Source organism: Mustela putorius, unplaced genomic scaffold (assembly GCF_011764305.1).
Source record: "Mustela putorius furo isolate JIRA1106 unplaced genomic scaffold, ASM1176430v1.1 tig00000698_pilon_pilon_pilon, whole genome shotgun sequence".
Taxonomy (NCBI): domain Eukaryota; kingdom Metazoa; phylum Chordata; class Mammalia; order Carnivora; family Mustelidae; genus Mustela; species Mustela putorius.
In genome coordinates, this window is record NW_025421449.1 from 3,315,812 (window position 1) to 3,336,400 (window position 20,589).

General features: G+C 53.4%; 1 protein-coding gene across 6 annotated transcripts in view; it reads left to right on the forward strand.

Annotated features, from left to right (window-relative positions):
• CHST3 (carbohydrate sulfotransferase 3) overlaps positions 1–13,510 on the forward strand; it is a 33,144-nt gene extending 19,634 nt beyond the window's left edge. For 3 of the 6 annotated variants that reach the window (XM_004769492.3, XM_004769491.3, XM_045083464.1), the window contains exons 2-3: positions 5,958–6,183; positions 7,408–13,510. In XM_004769492.3, the coding sequence (XP_004769549.1) occupies positions 6,044–6,183; positions 7,408–8,704 (1,437 nt within the window). In that variant the 5' untranslated portion in view covers positions 5,958–6,043 and the 3' untranslated portion in view covers positions 8,705–13,510. Of the gene's footprint in view, positions 1–1,585; positions 1,830–5,924; positions 6,184–7,407 lie in introns of those variants that run through there. The other 3 variants (XR_006607700.1, XM_045083466.1, XM_045083465.1) reach the window with 3 other exon arrangements.
• The last annotated feature ends 7,079 nt before the right edge of the window (positions 13,511–20,589 follow it).

Sequence of the window (20,589 nt, forward strand, 5' to 3'; positions counted from 1 at the left end):
AGAGGCTGGGGGAGCTGGAGGGCGTGCGGGCACTTGGCGAGCCCCGCATGTTTGCCTGTCTGCCTGTTCTTTCTCCCTAACATTACCAGCACACAGGGTCACGGAAGACACTGTCTTCCGGTCTGATGTGTAAAAAAAACAGGCACCATGTATCATCTCAATTTACCCTCATGCTTTCCTTAGGCAGCCGGCCTTCACCTCCAGCTGTGGTACCCATAGCGGACAGGTTCACACTCAAGACACACCCCAGGGGGCTTGCCCACATTTTTCACAGAGCCCAAAAAACAGTTTGTGGGGAAGCCCTGAGACTTTTTTTTTAAGTTTTGGCTCTCATTCATAAAAACATATAAAGGCATGTGAGTAATAATATAAAATTAGCCATGTAAAGATCTTTGCCAGCTGTGGTATGGAACGGATTGGCAGCGGTTCTGGGAGATTTCCTAAGCTCTCCGTAACTCCGCCTCCACTCCCCTTCAGGAAGGCACAAACCATATGAGGGAGAAGGGTGGGGCTGTAGGAACCTTCTATCCCTAGCAATTCTTCTCAAAAAGCGATTTTTTGCGGGGAGGGGGTTTGCAAATGTTTGATGCCTTCGCTGTTCTTAGTAACCTTCCCATGGATTATAACTGGCGTGTTTTCTTCAGTAAAGGGCTTAATGGGCTGGATGGAAGGCTTGGAGGATGGGTGTACAAGGCTCATGTGCTTGAATGGAGGGTTTATGTAAGAGTTTGGGCTGGCATTGCACGGTGAAGTTAGAGTGTAGAATGCCAGACTAAGAGGTGGTAAGGAATTTCATTTGGTAGCCAGTAAGGATCCTGTAAAGTTGGGAGGGCAAATTGGTTTTTGTTCACGGGACAATGCTAACGGATTGGTGCTTCAGAGGGAAGGTGTATGAGGCTACGTCGAGTCTCAAGCTGCAGAGAGGATAGTGATTGATTAGTGATGTCTGCTTCAGTCACAGGACTGCTGAGTGGTGGTGTGTGTGCTCCAGGGCAAGCTGGAGCTAGGGGAAGAGCAGGCAGAGGGCAGAGGGAGAAGCAGGCTCCTCACTGAGCAGGGAGCCGAGACGTGGGGTTCATTCAATCCCAGGACCCTGGGATTGTGACCTGAATGGAGGGCAGACGCTTAACCAACTGAGCCACCTGGGTGCCCTGTCATGAAGCTTTTTAAGTAGGCTAAGCTATGAGAGTCAGAGTGATAAAGGAGGACAGGGCCATCACTCACCTGGGACACAGGAGACCCACGTAGTAGTTGGAGTTTTGTCATCATCCACGGGTATGCCTTGGTCTCTCGGAGCCTGAATTTCTGTAGATAAAAAAATGAGGAAAGGTAGGTTAGAAAATTTCCTGGTGCTGACATTCTTCAGCGTTAGAACAAGAGTCATGTTTTTTCAGGAGTGGTAGAAAGGACACTTTGCTCTTTTGGACATCCTGGATGCCAGCTTCCACTGCAGGCCTTGACTAGGCAAAGCCCAGAGTGCAGGGTCAGCACTGACCCCACCCAGGGCCCTGGGCTTGGTGTGAGAGGTGCTGGAAGGCCCGGAACTATTCTCTGGGGCCCTGTACTTCATGCATCGGTTGGCCTTGGGGTTCACACAGGATGTTTCGCTCATAGGGCTGAGCAGACCCTGATAGAGCGACTCTCAAATGGGGGTAGGGTGTGTTCTCCTTATCTCCACCGAGCAAAACAGGGCTGAGGGGCAGCTGGGGCTGTCCCAGGTGGAGCTGGTGCAGCCCCACCCCCACCAGGCTGGCCCTCTGCCCCCTGGTCCACCTCGTGATGGTGGCCCACAGCTTCTCACAAGTTCTTGGACCTCCACTGCCTCTCAGGTGAGACACACTTTTACCTGTGGCTGCTTCTCCTCTGTCTGTCTTGGCTGAGGTTGGGCCCATGCCCCTAAGGGGATCCTAGAGGGGTTTGTTCTTGGGAGAGGAAGCTGGAGCTCTGGAGTGTGAACAGTCGGCCCCGTGGCTCTGGGGCCCAGCAAGTGAGGGGAGTGGAGTTTTGCGGCCTGATGCAATGTCTGGCAGGGCCCGTCCCTTATCAGAGCTCCCGTTCCCAGCAGACTCTGGGACCCCACCTTCCCTTAGGGGAGGCAGGGGCAGGCTGGGAGGCATCCAAGTAGAAAACTGTTGTCTAGTGGGGGTCCCTCGTGGTGCAGGGGGGAGGCCTGGCCAGAAAGGCCCCCAAGGGGAGAGGAGGGTAGGAAGGTTGGTGCGTAGAGCTGGGGCCTTAGCCCAGCCTACTCTCTTTTTATTCCTTCTCTAAGATTTGTCTGGAATACCCCTGGGGCTTTTCTGCCCTCCTCCCATTATTAGCGCATCGCTGTAGGGGCTTGAACTGAAAGCCCCAGGGCTTGGTTTCTTCATCCTCAAAATGACATCCCGGATTGATAGTGATAATTCAAGAGACCCAATGTTTGAAACCCCAAGTGTGAAGTTTTGCCCATGGCACACACTTCTAGTTACTTGCCTGCAGTACACACTCGGGGTGTATACTTGGAGCACACACCCGTAAGCACACAGGTGGTTTATTCATCTAGGGAACAGCTGCTGTTCCTTTTTCCTGTGTCCTACCAACTTAGGAGTGAGCATCTCCCGCCGGGCCAGACGCTTTGGAAAAGGCATGAGTGCGTTCATCCGACAAGCATTCTCGAACACCTGCTCTGTGCCCCATGCAGACAGAGCTGGGCACGGGGATTCTGGGCACAGAATACAGGGGTGGAACAGATGGACGAAGCTCTCCTGTCACGGAAGCTACGTGCCAGTGGTTGAATTTGGCAAGAAACCAGTACATTTCTGTCCAGGAAGGAAATGAAACAATCTGTTGAGAAGGGAAGTGTGGGGGAGGGGAGATGGTCCCTGGGAAGTTGGTGGTCGGGAGGGCTCCAGGGGAGGGCTCCAGAGATGAGCACTGGGGATGACTGGACCAAGGGCAGCTGTCCCACCCTCTGCGGCCTCCTGGCAGAGCTGCACTGGCCCGTGCTTCTGGCCTTCTTCCCCATTGACCCTGGCGCCCTGGAAATGGGACCTCGGCTGGCATCTCACCTTTTCCTTTGGCTGTCACTCCACTTGCTGGGTATCAGGGGAGGAAAGGTATTGAGTACTCCACTGGCAGGGGGCATCTGCCGAGAGAAGCACAAATGTTTCATTCTCACCATAAGCGAAGGAAGAGTGCACCCTGGGTTTTGGGAGGGAGCATCACAGAGGTTTGACTAGCCTTGACAGAAGTCATAGACCCACTTCTTAGAGGGGGCCTCTGCTGGGAGCTTTGCCAGGTGACTCCCATCTTGGCCCCATCTTCCTCCCTGGTGACCCTGTGACCTCCTGGCCCTTGTGGCCCTCTCCCAGCTCCTGGGTCGGAGGACCTCCCACATTGCCCCTGGGATCTCTAAACTTCCCTCATCTGCCTGCCCACCATCCACTGGGTCTCTGGAGCTAAGGCTAAAGGCAGCCTGCTGGGCCAGAGCGAAGGAACCAGCAGCCTGCCTTGTGTTTCCTGTCAAGAGTTTTTACCATTGCTTCTTCCTTTTAGGGCAATGCTGGGAAGGTTCTTAGGAACCCTGTATTATTCAGGGGGGCGAGGGGACTGAGATGGCAACTCAAAAATAGAAACAGTGCTTGCAGAGGAGGGAAGGAGAAGGTGCGGGAACTTTCCATCATCGAGGCGGCTGAACTTCTGATCTTATCAAAGACCCAGAAGGGAGAGGACAATGAGAGCAACTCCCCCCACCCACCCCTGCCATTTCTCCCCTTGTTTCTCTCCTATCATAGTTAATGAGCACTTACCGTGCCCCAGATACTATTCCTCATGGCAGCCTTATGTACAGGTTTTCCGTGCTACAGGTAAAGAAACTGAGACTCAGAAAAGTTAAATCACTCCTATAAGGCTACACAACATGGTAGACACACAGAAAGGACTAGAACCCAGGACTCCTGGTCCCAGCTCCTTTTGCTTCCCCTTACATCATCAGATACAGGCAACTCTCCAGCCAAGAGATGAGAGGGCGGGAAGTCAGGATTTTAATCCCTTTTGCTCTGCAGACTCAGCATTGACTCTCACCCTTCCAGAGAGATGGATGGCCTCATACCCCATGGGGTGTTCCGCAAACTCATGCTGACAGCCTGCCAGGCACTGAGCCAGGCATCAGCTTTGACAGGTTTGCTCACCTGTGTTTTGTTGGGCAGCTGGCATATGCTGGGTGCCGTTTTAGATGCTGGTCCCTGCTTCCTGGAGCTCAGATTCTGGGAAGGGAGGACAGGCAGGCAGACCATCAGCTGGAAAGCCCAACCATATATGCTATAGTGGGGGTGACTGGGGAGCCCTGGGAAGCTCAGACGACCTGGGTCTTGGAGGGATGATGAAGGCTCCTGTTGGGGGAACCTTGGACAGTTACTTAACCCGTCAGCCTGTTTCCTCATCTGTAAAATGGGATAACTGCTCCCTAACCGGACTCTGTAAGGGTTGGAGAAGAAAATGCAAATCAAGCGCTTAGCATGGCACGTGGCCCAGAGCAGGAAGCACTCAATGAATCTCAGCCACCCAGATCATTCCAGTTGGCCCTTCCAACCCGAGTGTCAGCTCCATGAGGCCAGAGACCAACTCTGCTTGCTGGCTGCTGTATCCCCAGTACCTAGACCAGAGGCTGGCACAGAGTGGGTGCTTACGGAGTCGTTGTTTAATGAATATGTGGGGAAAGGCCCAGAAGAATTAGGAAGGGGCAGGAATATTCTAGTTGCTCTGGAGCTGTCTCTGCAGGTCTCCTCTCCCTCCCCCTGAGCCGCTCCTCAGTCACCCACACTCAGGAAGCCTCACCACCCCTCTGCCCTGCACAGCTGGGGCACACCACTCTGCTGCCAGCTTCCACATCTGCCTTCTGGTATTGCAGAGCCCCTGGCCCACTGCTTTCCCCAAAGGACAGATGCACTGGCTGTCCTTCTAGTCACTTCCATTGTGTGACGAAGGTGTGACCCCAGCATCTACCTTCCTGCCTTCTTACTCTCTCGTCCATGGCAGCTGCTTCCTGTGGGGAAATCTTTTCCAGAAGAGAGCTGATCCTGGATGCACTGACCTAGGTCACAAGCCTTCCCCACACTTGGAGCAAACAGTATCCCATGAATGACCGTCCTCATGGAGAACGCATAGACTTTTGGATGGAGTTGGATGGGGTGGTGTTGTGCTGGAATCTGGGGTTCATGATGCAGGACAGGTGTGTGTGATGGTGCAGATGTGTGCAAGAAATGGGCTCCTTGGGGAATGCTGTATTTGCTCAGCTATTAAAAATATATATATCTTCCGGTGAGAGTTATCTATTCCTTTATTCCTTCTGTTGTTCGGCAGCTGTGCTCGGGTGTCTCCTGTGTGCCTGGCCCAGTGCTAAAGGATAATGAGGGGCCTGAACAAAACCCCCTTAGCCACAAAAGGATGATCAGCGGTGAACAGATCTTACAAGTCAGCTCACCTTATGACAGTCTCAGATGCTAATGGGAGTCTGCATGGTGGTGGGACCGGGGGGAACCCTAACCTAGGTAGGGGCTGGCTGCTCCAGGAGGGGCTGTGTTGCAAAGGCTGAGGCCATGTGAGGGATTTTGGAAGGACCCAGGTGAAGGATCTCATGTAGATGTGTATATATATCATTACAATAGGTCCATCTCCATTTTTTATTTAGGTATTTGTAGCCTTTTCTTGTTGCAAACATTTCTAGTTCAAGGAACATTCTTTTCCATCTCCTTGCCCTTGAATTATGTGTGAGGTCAAAGGATAAGTTGATGGAAGTGGGATGAATGAATTAAAGGGCTGATTAGCATTTTAAATGACCGGATTTCACCTCATCCATTGGGAGAGTGGGTCTGGGATTCTGGCTGCTAAGCCAGGCCACGGCCCTCAAAAGTTGGGTGGGAAAACTCTTCATTCTTCACCTCCAGACAAGGTTGTCCTGACCAGCGGTCTTTTCACAGAACGAGGGTGTCACCCACCTGAAGACTGGCAAGCCAGATCCTGAGTGATGCTGCTGAGCTGACAGCCCACGGCCCCACCGTTCCCCATGGAGAAAGGACTTGCTTTACCCCAGGACTGCTGGGACTTTCTGCACAGCCTGAGGATGAGGAGCAAATATGCCCTTTTCCTGGCTTTTGTGGTGGTGGTTTTTGTCTTCATTGAAAAGGAAAATAAAATCATATCAAGGTGAGGAGTACAAGTGCGTAAAGTCTTCCTTATCAGGGAGGGGTGGATGGGGCAAAGAGGTAGCCATAGGGCTCTTTGTGGACCTACAAAGGCCGTCCTTAAACTGGTAATCATAGGCTCCTCCTGTGCCCAGGCAGTGGTCCTGCACACGTCCCCAGGAATGCACAGGGGAGACACTGGGGCTCTGGACTCAGGCAACCTGCGTTGCAATCCTGATTCAGGCCCTTTCTGGTAGGGACAGCCTGGATAAATTCACTTTTCTGTGTCCTAAGTTCTCTTCCATAAAATATGGCTAACGATGGGGCTTTCCTTACAAAGATTAAATTAGGAAATGTAAAACGTTTAGCTCAGTGGCTGGCACGCAGTTGGTACCCAGTATTTGATGACCATGATGATTATTATTAATCTTGGATAGGATGATGCCTCACATTAACAGCACATCTACTACACCAGCCGAAGCCATGGGTGAGGGTGAGCCCATGGAAAGGCAGGGGTTGCTGGTACACATTCCCTGGTGGGCAGGACTGCCATGTGCAGCTGTCCGTGTTATATACTGCTAAATTCCAGGGGTGCGTACTTATCTTGGCTTCACTGGGAATGTTGCCCTCCTGGAGTTGGCAGTATACTAGTGTGTGCAGGGTCTCTGCTGTGTGTCTGCTAGCCACAGAAGGATTTCTTAGACCTATTTTCCTAACACAACACCCTGCAAGAAAGTAGCCACCATGGATAGATTAGGAATTGGGCTGTGTAGCAGGCACTGTGTTACTCAGCATGGACTATTCGTGCCCACGGGGTCCTATTGCAAGCCCCTGCAGCTCTCCACCACCAAACTTCTTCTCTACCTGCACACAGTTAAGCTAGGACCCGCAGCCAACACCAGCTGGCCTTTCATGTCCCTTGGGCAAGAGAATCCTCCAGTGTGTTCTACACGGTCTCCTAGGAGGCCCCAGGGGGACTGGTTTGCCCACAGGCACAGCCTGCTCACCCTTTACAGACCTCTTTTTCTCCCCACCTCACTTCCTATCTCTCTACCAGTTCTCCTGCGATCATGTCCCAAATAAACTACTTAACAGCCCTCAAATCCTTGCCTCCATGTCAGCTTCTGGGCAAACCCAGCTAAGATAGGCTCTGGGTGATCAGGCCGGGAGTCAGCTTCCAGGTGCACAAGGGATGGAGTCCCTAGTCACTCGCTGACTCCGATTTCCCTTTGTCCTCCTATCCTAGGGTGTCAGACAAGCTGAAGCAGATCCCGCAACCCCTGGCTGATGCCAACAGCACCGACCCAGCCCTCATCTTGGCGGACAATGCGTCCCTGTTGTCCCTGAGTGAGCTCGATTCGGCCTTCACCCAGCTGCAGGGCCGCCTGCGAAACCTCAGTCTGCAGCTGGGTGTAGAGCCGGTGGGGGAAGAGGCTGGGGCAGAGGCTGAGGTTGCAGCTGGGGACGAGGGGCCACCGCCACCCCCAGGGGCCGGGCCCCGGCGCCACGTGCTGCTTATGGCCACCACGCGCACCGGCTCCTCATTCGTGGGCGAGTTCTTCAACCAGCAGGGCAACATTTTCTACCTCTTCGAGCCGCTGTGGCACATCGAGCGCACAGTGTCCTTCGAGTCGGGAGGTGCCAGCGCTGCGGGCTCAGCCCTGGTCTACCGCGACGTGCTCAAGCAGCTGTTCCTGTGCGACCTGTACGTGCTGGAGCACTTCATCAGCCCGCTGCCCGAGGACCACCTGACCCAGTTCATGTTCCGCCGCGGCTCCAGCCGCTCGCTGTGCGAGGAGCCCGTGTGCACGCCCTTCGTCAAGAAGGTCTTCGAGAAGTACCACTGCAAGAACCGCCGCTGCGGGCCCCTCAACGTGACGCTGGCCGCCGAAGCCTGCCGCCGCAAGGAGCACATGGCCCTCAAGGCCGTGCGCATCCGGCAGCTGGAGTTCCTGCAGCCGCTGGCCGAGGACCCGCGGCTGGACCTGCGCGTCATCCAGCTGGTGCGGGACCCGCGCGCCGTGCTGGCCTCCCGCATGGTGGCCTTCGCGGGCAAGTACGAGGGCTGGAAGAAGTGGCTGGCTGAGGGGCAGGCGCGCCTGGGGGAGGAGGAGGTGCAGCGGCTGCGGGGCAACTGCGAGAGCATCCGGCTGTCCGCGGAGCTGGGGCTGCGGCAGCCCGCCTGGCTGCGCGGCCGCTACATGCTCGTGCGCTACGAGGACGTGGCGCGCTGGCCGCTGCAGAAGGCGCGCGAGATGTACCGCTTCGCCGGCATCCCCCTGACCCCGCAGGTGGAGGACTGGATCCAGAGGAACACGCAGGCGGCGCAGGACGGCAACGGCATCTACTCCACGCAGAAGAACTCCTCGGAGCAGTTCGAGAAGTGGCGCTTCGGCATGCCCTTCAAGCTGGCGCAGGTGGTGCAGGCCGCCTGCGGCCCCGCCATGCGCCTCTTCGGCTACCGGCTGGCGCAGGACGCCGCCTCGCTCACCAACCGCTCGGTCAGCCTGCTGGAGGAGCGCGGAACCTTCTGGGTCACGTAGGCGGCCCCGGGCTCGCGCACGCGCACTCCCCTCCTTGGGAAAGACCCGCCCTTGCCTGCCTTGCCCCCAGGACAGCCGGCGGTGAGCTGGTGGCTCCGGTAGAGGGCGGCCGGGCGGGTGAGCGGCCTCCAGCGGGGCAGGCAGCCTTTCTGGAGCAGTGGGCTCCCCCCATGTCGCAGCCTGGGGCCTGGGGTCTCTCACCGAGAGCGGGACAGCGCCTGTCCCCCAGGGCTGCCAGGCCAGGACCTAAGGAGCTGTGGTCTCCTGAATAGGCATCCAGGCCCGGAGCTATTGACAACAAGCCTTTCTCTGTCTCTTGTCTCTCTCTCTCTCACACACACAATATAAGAAACATGCATAAATGCCTACAGACACTGTGGGCCAGAGTCCCGGTGTTGATCTGGAAGTGGCTGTGCGCACAGACAAGTCAACAGCAGCCCTCCCGTTGTACTCAGCCTTCATCGTTCAGTTTCTGGATTTCTACACCATCCAGTGTGGAATCCTCATGGATCCCTGGGGAGGGACTGGAACCGCCCAGAATGTCAGGGGATGGCAGTTGGGGCTTTTCAACCAAGAACGGTTCGATATTTTCACAAATGGAAGAGCTGGGCCGGTTATGAAATCAGGCCTACAAGGAACTATAAAACACACACGTGTGTAAAAATAAGGCCTCTATGTATACCACACATAGACCCAAACAACATAGAAGTCCAAATCCACACACACATACACAGGCAAGCTGCCCTGTTGCTTTATTCCACAGAATTTAACTATCACACCCCTAATGTGGAGCCTTTCATTACATTTTTAGAATTAGCTGGGGATGGGGAAGGAAACACCATCATGAGCCATGACCCTGCTCCTGACCAGGTTTGAACTGAAAGGTAGACCCAGAAGGGCTGAGTCTGCAGCCTCTGCCCGCCTTGGTTTCCCCTGGCTATCTCCTCTGGCCCATTCATGTCCTCCCTGCTGGCAGGCAGGATGTTTTGAAATGGGGTGGCCAGCCCTCACATGACTGCAGCCCTAATACCCTGTCCCAGCTGGGCTGGCTCCCTGAGAGCATGACCCTGTGTGAAGGCTGCCCCAGGCCTGACTGGAGGCAAAAGGCAGCTGGCAAGTCCTGCCATTTTTGCCAGGCCTCATGTGGGGCAGGGCCCAGAAGAGAGTACAGAGAGCTCTTGGGGGAGAAGTCATATCAGGATACCCCCCTACCCTGGGAAGACAGAGTACAGAGGTCAGCCTTGCGGTTGGTCACCGTGGTTACATGGTTAGTGTCTGGAATTCCAACTTTCAGGGCTCTGGGAAGAGGGTTGCTCAACTTGGGATAGGCTGGGTATTCTACTTGTTGGTTTTTTTTTTTTTTTTTTTAAAGTTATTTATAGTTTGGTATCTTGTTTTGTGGCTCTGTTTTTTAATTTTCTTACTGCAAGAGTGCAGCTTCGAAGCAGTCTTGGCATGAGGGGGTTGGGAGGACCAGCAGGGAACACCCTGGCTCCTGCTGGAGGGAGAGGAGGAGGAGGAGGAAGGATCAGAGCCTAGGCAGCCACATGGCAGCCTACAGTGCCCCACGGGCTTTTCTGTTCGAGCCTTGTGTGAAATGAGTCTCAGAAGCCACCTGGGTTCTTTGCTGTGTGTCGAGAAGCGACATAAATTAGCTCTCGCCCTTTCCCAAGACAAGGCCAGATTGGAACATCTCAAAGTCCAAATGAATTTCCTTGGGGTGGAGGGGGTCAGGGGCCTGTGGCCAAGCAGCAAATATCCCCACACTGGGGAGTAGAACTCAGTCTCCCTCAGACCTTGAAGAGCTGCAGAGTTCACTAGGGCTGTTTCTGATTTCCTGGACAACTCCTCTGTCAAATCTGTCCTGTTGTCAAACCCAGAGGGCTGAGTTTCAGTCTAAGTAATTCGGACACAGGGAAACAGGATCTGAGGCCAGCTGGTTCTGCCATGGGGATTGTGTCCTGGCCAGAAGCTGCTGTTTGAGACGCTGAGGACTGTAGCCATTTTGTGGGGTCTGTGCTCATTACCACATTGGAGCTGCTGGGTCTCCCATCACCGTGGACTACAGTCATTCAAGGATGTCTCCAGTCTTGGCTTTCCAGTCCCAGAATAAGTGGTGCAGGGGCTCGAATTTGGGGTCCAAAGGGATTCCAGCCCTGAAAACTTGACTCTGGGGCAGAGTGAGACCCAAGAGCCTTCTGGTGAGCCCAGAAGTGCTGGCTTTTCCTCCCCCTACCCCACTGCGTCCCACCTGTGGTTGGTAGGGATGGGGGCAGGCACCTCCCTCTGGGGCTCTTCTTGCCTCCCCGCCCCCTGCCCTGGTGTGGACAGCAGACTTCTTCCTTCCTGTGCCTCAAGCTAAGGTCTCCACCCCGGAGCTCTGAGGACAGTGCCGAGAATGGACCTTTGGGACTTCTCAGGACATTGACAATTTGTACACTACGAGTTGACTTTATTTATTTATTTTGTGACAAAGAAGAGACATAAAATACCTTATTTGCAGGGACTCAAAGCTGTACCCAAATCAAGAAAGACGAGAAACCATAGTAGAAACTCGCGCCATACTCGGAGTACACTCCAAGAAGACGATTCAAAATACAAGAGAAGAGCAAAGCCCAAGGACCGGGGGTGTTGGACTGTCCTTGGGGCATTGTTTAAGGAGGTACCTTGTTTTTTTCTTGTAGTTTTGATGATGCGACATTGAAGGCCCTTTCTGCTGTATATCCCTTTGCCCTGGTGTCTGAAACAGGACACAACTCGAGAGAGTGCTCAACAGCGCCCTGGGAACCCTCCGGGTTTGAGGAAGGACAGGGTGGGGTGACTACTGACTTTACACTCTGGGGGACCTGGTTCAGGTATGCATTTGGGGTTTTCAGCAGGCAGCTGGGACGAGGATGGTGGCCCATTTGGGGCAAGTGTCTCTCCTGTCACCTAGGCCAGCCCAGGCGTCTCTGCTCTTGCCAGCTCTAGTGTCCTCCTCCCCACCCCTGCACCGTGTTCACCTGCATTCAGATGGAGGGAGCAGCTGAGGCCTCACCTTTGGGGCTGCCAGCTTCTCCAGAACAAGAGTCCCATTCAGGAATGTGTGTTTACTCATTTTCTTTTTCCTGATGAAGACCTCTTTAGCCTGGCCTGTATAAATAGTTCAGAACATTTCCAGGCCTTAGTGAGACAGGGCAGTGTCTTAACACCCACAGGCTGTTACCGCAGCTGCCTATTCCTGGCTTCTCCTCTGGCCTTGTTGGTAAATGCTGGAGGGGATAAAGGCGCCAGGTTGGGGGCAGGGGTCTTTGGGAGCAGGGTTCCTGAGTCCCCACAGAGAGGAAAAAAAGCAGACTCTCAGCTCTGTGGCCCTCTCCCTCCCCACCCCACATCACTGCACGTTATCACCAAGTTCTTACTAAGGTTGAGGGACATGAACGAAATTAGCCTTAGGTCCCTTTATGTGATACGTATACTTGAAAATAACTAAATGAATAGAAAGAAATGTTTAATGAAGATTGGCTTCCTGTCTGCCAGTAGCCTCAGCCTGGAAGCTTCTGCCAGGTGCTCGACTAATGGGGCAGCTGCTGACAGGACCCCTGAGAGCAGAGGGCCCACCCAACCCATTACAGTAGCGTCTTTCCACACCACCACTGTCCTGTCTGATGATGGAGCAAGTTCTAGCAGGAAGTCAGGGATCCCTGTTCCAGGAGATGAGCGCTTGGCCAGGTGAGGTAAGCATCAGATGGTCTGGTCCTGACCCCAAAGGTCTCTTCCAGCCCTGGTCCCAGATTGGGTCCTGTTTTAATTGACTGATGGCCTGCCCTTCGCTAGGCCCTGGATTATGAAGGAGAGGACCAGAAGAGCAGATGGCCGCGTCCCTGAGGCAGTGCCCGGCTCCTGTCTCCAAGGCTGAAAGCAAAGGCAGGTCCCGAAGGGATGGCTATCTGGGGCAGGAAGAAAGGAGGGTGGGCAAAGGGAAATGCATCTGCAGAAGCCAAGTAAGGGCAGGTAGGGGTTGCCCATCTGCACAAAGTAGAAGGAGCATCCACTGAGCTCCAAGGGCCCCAGGTTGGTAGGTTTGCTAGTGGAGATCGCCAGGCTGTGGTCCAGTTGGATGAGGCAGAAGGCTTCCTGAACGTTTCCTGAATGCAGCCACATCCCCTCTCAGCGGCCCACAGTTTCAGGAATCGTGGAAGCCGCCCTTAACCTCAAAAAGAGGAAGCAGAATTGGCAAATTCAGTCTTAAGAGCTGGGAGATCCAGATGCTTTGGTCTGGGGTCCTTGGTCATTCCATGACTGTGCCTGGGGGATGAGTGAGGTGTGTGTTTCTGAGGATATGGACACCGTGCCATCCCCGTGGGCCCAGCTCACAATGTACACCAAGTATTTTATTTGGGAAAAGACCCCGCTTCCTCTACCACTGGGCTTGAAGTGGGCACCCCAGAAACCTCCATCTCCTCTGTTTCAGGCAAAGTTTGCCTGGCTCCCCTGCCTCCTCCTGGATCCCACAAACTCATTGCCAAGCTCTCGGCCCTGTGTCACGTTTCATGGCCACATGGTATGGGACACTCCCTTTGTGGCCATGTGTGTCCACACGTATGTATATATACTGCCCGCTCTGCTCAGCCACATTGCCCCCAGCCCTGCCGCTGTCATATGTCCCAGATGTCCTTGCCATGGCTGCCGTCTGCCATCTCCTGGAAACACAGGGGCCACCGCCGGTCAGGGTTCGCTTTGTGGAACAGAATGTGAACCATCACTTGATGGCTTACTTGACTTATTTAATTAAAAATGAAAACACGGAGTGAGCAAAATCTGAAATGTGTCTCTGCCTTTCTTTTTGCATTTGTTCTCAGCAGCAATCAAAAATTAATGAGGAAAAAAAAAAATGAGCAGCAGTGGAAAAGGGATTACTTTAGCAGGGCAGAGGAAAGCTCCCGAGCAGTGAAAGACACGGAAGGATGGCTACACGCAGGGGCTCTGATGATCTTTGTCTGTGTCACCAAGATGGCAGAGCTGGTGGGAACCGTGTCTGGAGCTCCCAGCCAGAATTCAGGCTGAGACATGAACACCCAGGGGTTATAGGACAGGGACAGGAGCATTGACAAGAGGTCCGGGCACCTGGGGACAAGTCCCAGTTTTGTCACTGTCTGATCCTGTGACCTTGGACCAGTCATTTCCTTTCCTTGAGCCTGAGTTTCCTTGAGAATGAGACAGGTAATCAGTGGTTTACAAGCATTGTTCCAAAGTCAGCTGAAAAAGCAGGCAATGAGGGGCACCTGGGTGGCTCAGTGGGTTGAGCCTCTGCCTTCGGGTCAGGTCATGATCTCGGGGTCCTGGGATCGAGCCCCGCATCAGGCTCTCTGCTTAGCAGGAAGCCTGCTTCTTCCTCTCTGCCTGTCCCTCTGCCTACTTGTGGTCTCTATCTGTCAAATAAATAAAATCTTTAAAAAAAAAAAAAAAAAGGCAGGCAATGATTCCCTCTCGCCCACAGCACCTGTACACTCATCTGCTTCACGTATTAAAATGGCACCTAAGATTCCTTTGGCCTACAACAAAATCTCAGAAAACCACATGAGGAGATTGCTAAAGACCCTTTCGGCTAAGAAATTTAACACAGCCCTTTCAGATTGTTGCTCTGTGGCTCTATCAGTCCTCATAACTGTAGTGCAAATTAAGATTTTTGGCCCTTTTGTCTAACAGCCACCTGGAGGCAGTAGGCATTTCCCCAGGGAGAAGGGAGGCTGTTCATTCTGGATCACAAGAAGATTGAGCTGGTAAAGCTTTGTGGGTTTGGGGGCCCAAGGGAGACGGGGACACAAGCATCCTCGAAGAAACAGAACGGCAGAGCTCTGGTGAGCAGTTGAGTATCTGGGGTGAGGGGGTGACAACAGAGAGAGGCATGACGGGAAGGAATGGGACCGCTTCCCCAAACTCAAACCTGTGCCTCTACCACTTCAACCCAGGCAGGGCCTTGGGAACTCAAACCGTTTTTCCTCCCAACCCTTAAAACTCAGCTGTGTGCAACGACATCCCAACCTGAGTATCTCTGCCGCCCTTCCCCCCACCAGTCAGGCGCCACCGCTGTCCCCACTCTTCTGGGGACTGGGTATATTTAGTTTAATTTCTGGGCTATGTTTCCTACCACAAATGACCTCTTGGAGAAACAAATTGCCATAATCGTAGAGCAGAGAAGCCGGGAGAACTTCCCACCCATTCACCCCCTCGGTCACCACCCCAGGCTGGAGCCATCTTTTCTCTCTGCTCTCCGACCTTTTGGGACTACTGATCTTCCTCCCCAAATTACCCAGCCCTGGGAAGGAGCCAGTACTTCCTGAGGTCTCTGAAGGAGTGACAGTCTGCAGGATCCATTTGGGATATGGGGGCCTGGGACCCATGTCATTTGCTCGTGGCAGGCCTGGCACCAGAGTCCACATCAGTGTGTCCCCAAGTGTGTCTGGAAGAACTGTGGTCACCTAACTGCTCTTGGGAAGTTATAGGGTACATTCGCATATTAAAGGCTCTGAGAAGTCCTGCTCTCCTTTGCCCCAGCTTACCAGAATTCACTCCAAACCATTTTTATGGGTAGAATTCTTTCATCGTGAAAAATTTGGGGTATTTTTTTGTTTTGTTTTTTGTCTTTTGGGGATTTTTTGGTCAAAATGCATTCAAGACTCTGACATTCTATAGAACACTTTGTAGCTATCAGAAACCTGCAAATTGAGGCACCAGTGTGGCTCAGTCGGTTAAGCATCAGCCTTCAGCTCAGGTCATGATCTCAGGGTTCTGGGATAGAGACCTGCATCAGGCTCCCTGTCAAGCAGAAAGGCTGCTTCTCCCTCCAGCTCCCTCTGCCAGCTGTTCTCTTTCTGACAAATAAATAAATAAAATCTTCAGAAAATAAAAGAAAAACCTGGAAATATAAGCCTATGGGACTAAAAGCCATGACAAGCAAACAAGAAGGTTGTAGGCCAAGAGGGTGAGGAGAAAAAGTTCAGGATCGAGATTGAGGACCCCCTCCCACCTTTAGGCCATTTCCAAAGAGCTGCAGGCCGGGAGCAAGGGTTGGCCTGTTGAGACTGTAGCAGCCGCAGGGGCACTGGGGGTCAAAGTTCAAACCCCAAGGCATCCATGCTGCTGTCGTAAAACCTCCTGGTCACCTGATAGCCCGGGTCCTTGGCTTCCTCAACTCTTGGCCCACACCCACAGAACCTCTGTAGCCTTTCCCAAAAGGTCTGGTAACCCTCACAGAGAACAGGGACCCCGGGGAAGCAGGCCAGGCATAAACACCACAGGACCCGATTGATCTGAGCTTGGAGGTAACTCTTAAAGGAGCCATTTCTGAAACAGCTGGGCAAAGGTTACCAACAGTAAACAGGCTCCCTGGAGAGGTAATCCTCTCCTAGCTAGTAAACCCTGTGCTAAACGCTGCTGTGCGGTTTATTGGAAGAGCAAGCAAGTAGTAAAGGCGCAGCGGGAGAGGCTTGCCCAGGAAAATCAGACCGTGAGAAGGAAGGGAGGAAAAACAGCAGGGGGTGAGGGCGGGGGGGGGGGGGGTTGTGACAACAAGGAGGGGGCGTCCTTATGAGATGCAGGGGGGAGGACAGCCACAGCCACAGCCACAGTGTCCAAGCACCCAGGACCCAGTGCGCACGCAGCCGTGCACACCACCGGCCACACGCTGGATCTATCCTGTGCATGCATGGCCCACACAGGGTCCCGTTTTGTTCTTAACCATCGGCATTAGAGGCCCACACTTAAAAGGTAAGGGGTTTTATGTGAAAACCAGCTTTCCGCTTCTTCTAGAACATTAGGTATCTTGGTTTGACCTCTGAGATAAGGGTTAGAGAGCAAAGGGATTATTTGAGTCGTGCAGACAGCCCACGGGGGAGGAGGAGAGCAAGGCAGCCAGTGAAGGGTGCACTGGTAAGCCAGCCGCCCTGTTGGGCAATTAGAGCAGAAGCCCCCTGGGAGGTATAAAGCCTGTGCCTTAGAATTATTCTACCGGAAGAGGAAGATGAGGGAGCCCAGAGTTTTCCTTCACCAATCCTTGTCAGACTCTAGCTGGAGGCTGCTTTTGGGGAATATTAATTCCTCAGCACAGCCTTGCTGGCAGAACAGCATTCCAGAATTCTGGAACAAGCCTTCAGGCCCAAAGATGCAGGCCGCTGGAACTTTCCAGAGTGCAGTGTAAGTATGCGAAGCAAGGCGTGGGGGGAGGGGTCTGACGGCACCTGCTCCTGGGCTGTGTGAGGCTTCCATTCCCGTGGGGACAATGGGCTGCAGCTGGAGGAGGGCAGCAGTCCCTCGAAGGGGAGAAAAGCCAGTCTGTCTCCCAGGGCCCTCCCACATTGAGGTACTACTGACTACCGCACTTACCCTGACATTCTACCTCCGACTCAGACATCTCTGTGAATCTGTGCACAAAGCCCCTGTTGTGACTCGAGGCTCATTATAATAGCTCCCCAGGACTCAGAGGCCTCTGCTGGAATTCCTGATGGCATGCTGGGGTCTGAGTAGGCTTTCCCAGCAAGGCCTACCCGGGCTCCTTAACACTTAACCCTGAGGAATAAGCCGGTTAGTCTGGAAACGGGTGTGCTCTGTCCATCTGCCTGGTCAAAACAGTGAGCTCAACTGCTGCATCTGCTCCCACCTGGGTTTCTCCCGCCCACCCCACCCCCGGAGCAGCTACTGCTCAGCTTCGCAAGGGGCCAGAATGAGCAGTGAGGACGAAGACAGGTGGTTTTGTCCACCTAGAGGCTGGAAGAAGCCAGCCTGTGTCCAGTCCATGCCGGAGCTGCCCTCCCTGGAGAGTTTTCAACTCCTTTCTCTTGGATATGTACAGTGGGTGATGCCCGCCTGTGGGGTACACAGGTCCCCTGGGTGTGCTCTTACAGTGATCGGTGTGGCAATTGCTGATGCCTGTGTCCAAATGGCTTCCCTATTCTCTCTCACCCTGGAAAGCTCAACAGAGGGGCCCAGGAGGCAGCAGGTGCAAGGGCCTGGAAAACAAAGAGGCTTGGGAGTGCTTGTGGCCCAAGAAACAGCTTGCTTCTGAGCAGACAGGAAGCTGGAAAGCAGAGCTGGGCCTGAATATTCAGGAGTCTCCAAGCCACACTAGGTAGGGGCTGGACTTGATCCTTCGAGCTAGGGAGCCACTGAAAGTTGGAGGGAAGCAGAGTGGCCTGCTGTGATCATTTCACAGATGAGAAGAGTGAGGCCCAGGCAGCTGACATGACCAGCAAGTGTCAGGATATGAATCCCTGTCTGTCATCCCCACAGGCCCTTCTGTCCCATCCTTTGCCTCAAGTGTCCCACTGTGATCTGTTGAGAGCCCACAGGTCACAGAAATGCCAAGGAGGCACATGCGCAGACCAAAGGCTTCCCTTCAGGGTCATACAAAACAAGTCCCACCCCTTTTCTAAGTGCCCACTTTGCAAAGTCAACCCCTGAGTCTGCTCTTCTCCAGCCTTAAATAGCAGCAATGTGTCCTAGCTGTGTGACCTTGGGCCAGTGAATTGCCCTCTCTGGGCCTTAGGTTGCTTTTGTGTAAAAGGGGCAGATATCAACCTGAAGGATAGGGATGTACACCGTGTGCCTGGCTCATAATGAGTCCTGAATAAACAGCTTCTGCTTTCACCTGAGGCCCTTCACTCCATGCTCGCCTTCCTCTGAACACCTCTCAGTTCATCAGTGAATTGACAAATATTTGAAGGCTGAAAGGGAGGCCCAACTAGAACTTATAATGGAACCCAGGGCCAAAGAGAATGGGTCCCTCAGCACTTGCCCCAGACAGTCAGGCTACCCTCTGTCCTAAATCCTGAAGAACAGAGCTGAGCTTCAGGGACAGACCTGAGATGCCCCACTGAGTTCCTCCAGAGTTTGGGTACATGATCAGGGACTAACCTTGCTTCCCCTTGTAAGTTTCCATTAATTCCCTTTCTTTAACACTCTCTTTTCCCCTGGTTGGATAGTGATTTCTTTAAGCAGCGTCCCTTCTGGGAGAACATGCCTTCTGCCTTCTACCTGTATGGGTAGAGTGACTGACGCTGGGGGACCAAGAAGACGTGGGCTGAGGTCAGTTCATTCAAAACATTGCCTGATGGGAGCTGCTCCCCACTCCCCTGGCCCCAAATAGAGGCATGTTCGCACTTGGCTTGGCGCCCACGGCTTCCTGACCCATGTCCTGCTTGGCTAGGGAGCAGAAGAACAGGGAAAAAACATGTGTCAAGATTTGCCCATGCAAGCAGGAAGGCTAATATACTATTCTGTTGTATGGATGGACCCCATTTTGTTTACCCATTCATCCACTGATGGCCCCTTGGGTCCTTCCCGTCTGCCGGCAACAGTTTTGCTTACTAAACATTTCCTCACACCTACTACGACCCAGGCCCTGTGCTGGGCACTTGCACGTGATCTCTTCTTAAGCCCTCAGAACTGCTCTCAGCTGGGTGGAAATTCTCTCTGCATTTCACAGATAAAGGATCTGAGGCTCTCCAAGGTTTAAGGAACTTGCTGAGATACAAAGTAACAGAAATAGTTGAGTCCAGCAAGCATCAGCTGCCAGCCGGCTGTGTACCAGCTCCCACACAGAGCTGCAGGGGAAAGAATTGCAAGCATAGTCCCCTCAGACTTTCCAGGTCCGGCTCCCCATTACTTACTTTGATACTTTCCAATACCCAATACAAGAAATTCATTGAGGTTTCTAATGAGGCTTACTTTGTAACCATCTGTACCTAAAAATTCACAATGGGGGAAACCCACCATCAATACATAGTGTCTATGTTAAACCCTACCCCCACCCACCCATTCGCGCGCACACACACACACACACACCGGCCCCAGCGTTGGACAGGAATGTCCAGATGGAAATGGCTGGGGCCCCCGGCTCAGGTGTAACTCACCAGCTCCTTTTCGCCCTTGACCATGCTACCTCGCTCAGACTGCATCACAGACCACAGCTCCCTGAGGGAGCTTTATAGGTCTCCTCACATGGTTCAGGACCACTCCTGCCATGCACTTTATCTCAGACACAGAAGAGGGACCAGACCCCAGTCCTGTGGGGGCTCAATGATTTCTCAGCATCGCGCCTAGAGAGCCCTCTACAGTGTGGAGTCTGGAGGACCTGAGAAGGAGAGGGCTCCTGCAGGGCCCTGCCAACACCTGAGTTACTGAGGCCCCCAGGGTGGGATCCAGCAAAGAGGCACCAAATGGTAGGACCTGGAGGGCTCAGAGCCTAACCCTTCGTGTTTTTTCTCAGACACTGCAGGAAGTTCAATGCCTGTCCTGGGAGCCTCCCACAGAGCCCCAGCTGGGCCACGTATGACCTCTTGGAGTATACACTGAAGTGGGATTTAAGTGAGATTGGGCATTTTTTCCCCAAGTAGACAGATGCGCCCACCACATTTGCACAAACTTTAGCATCTGTGTAGCCTGGAGTGTGCAATCTGGAACCAGCCTGCCTGTTCTCCAACCCTGGCTCTGCCCACATCCATGCCCTAGGATCTTGGGCAAGGCATTGAACCTGTCTGGGCTGCAGCTTCCTCATCAGTCAAATGGGGACACAGATGATATCTACCTCAGCAGGTCACTGTAAGCTAAGGATGAAGTCAAGTAATACATGTAAGAGGCCAGGCACACTGTATGTGCTCATAAATGTTAGCTATTATGTTAAGAACCTGGTCAGAGGTGGGGATAAAGAGAATAAAATGGACTTCTGATGAATTTCCTTCCCACTCTTGGTTGAGTGCCCATGAACATTTCAAGCAAGTGACCATTGGTATTACTGTTTCTCACTCAAAATACCTCCCTTGAAGCCTTCCAGATACAACTGAATGGGAGTCATAATGACGAAGATTTCTCGAGCATGTCTAGCTGCTAGTCCTGGGCCCCGTGCCTCT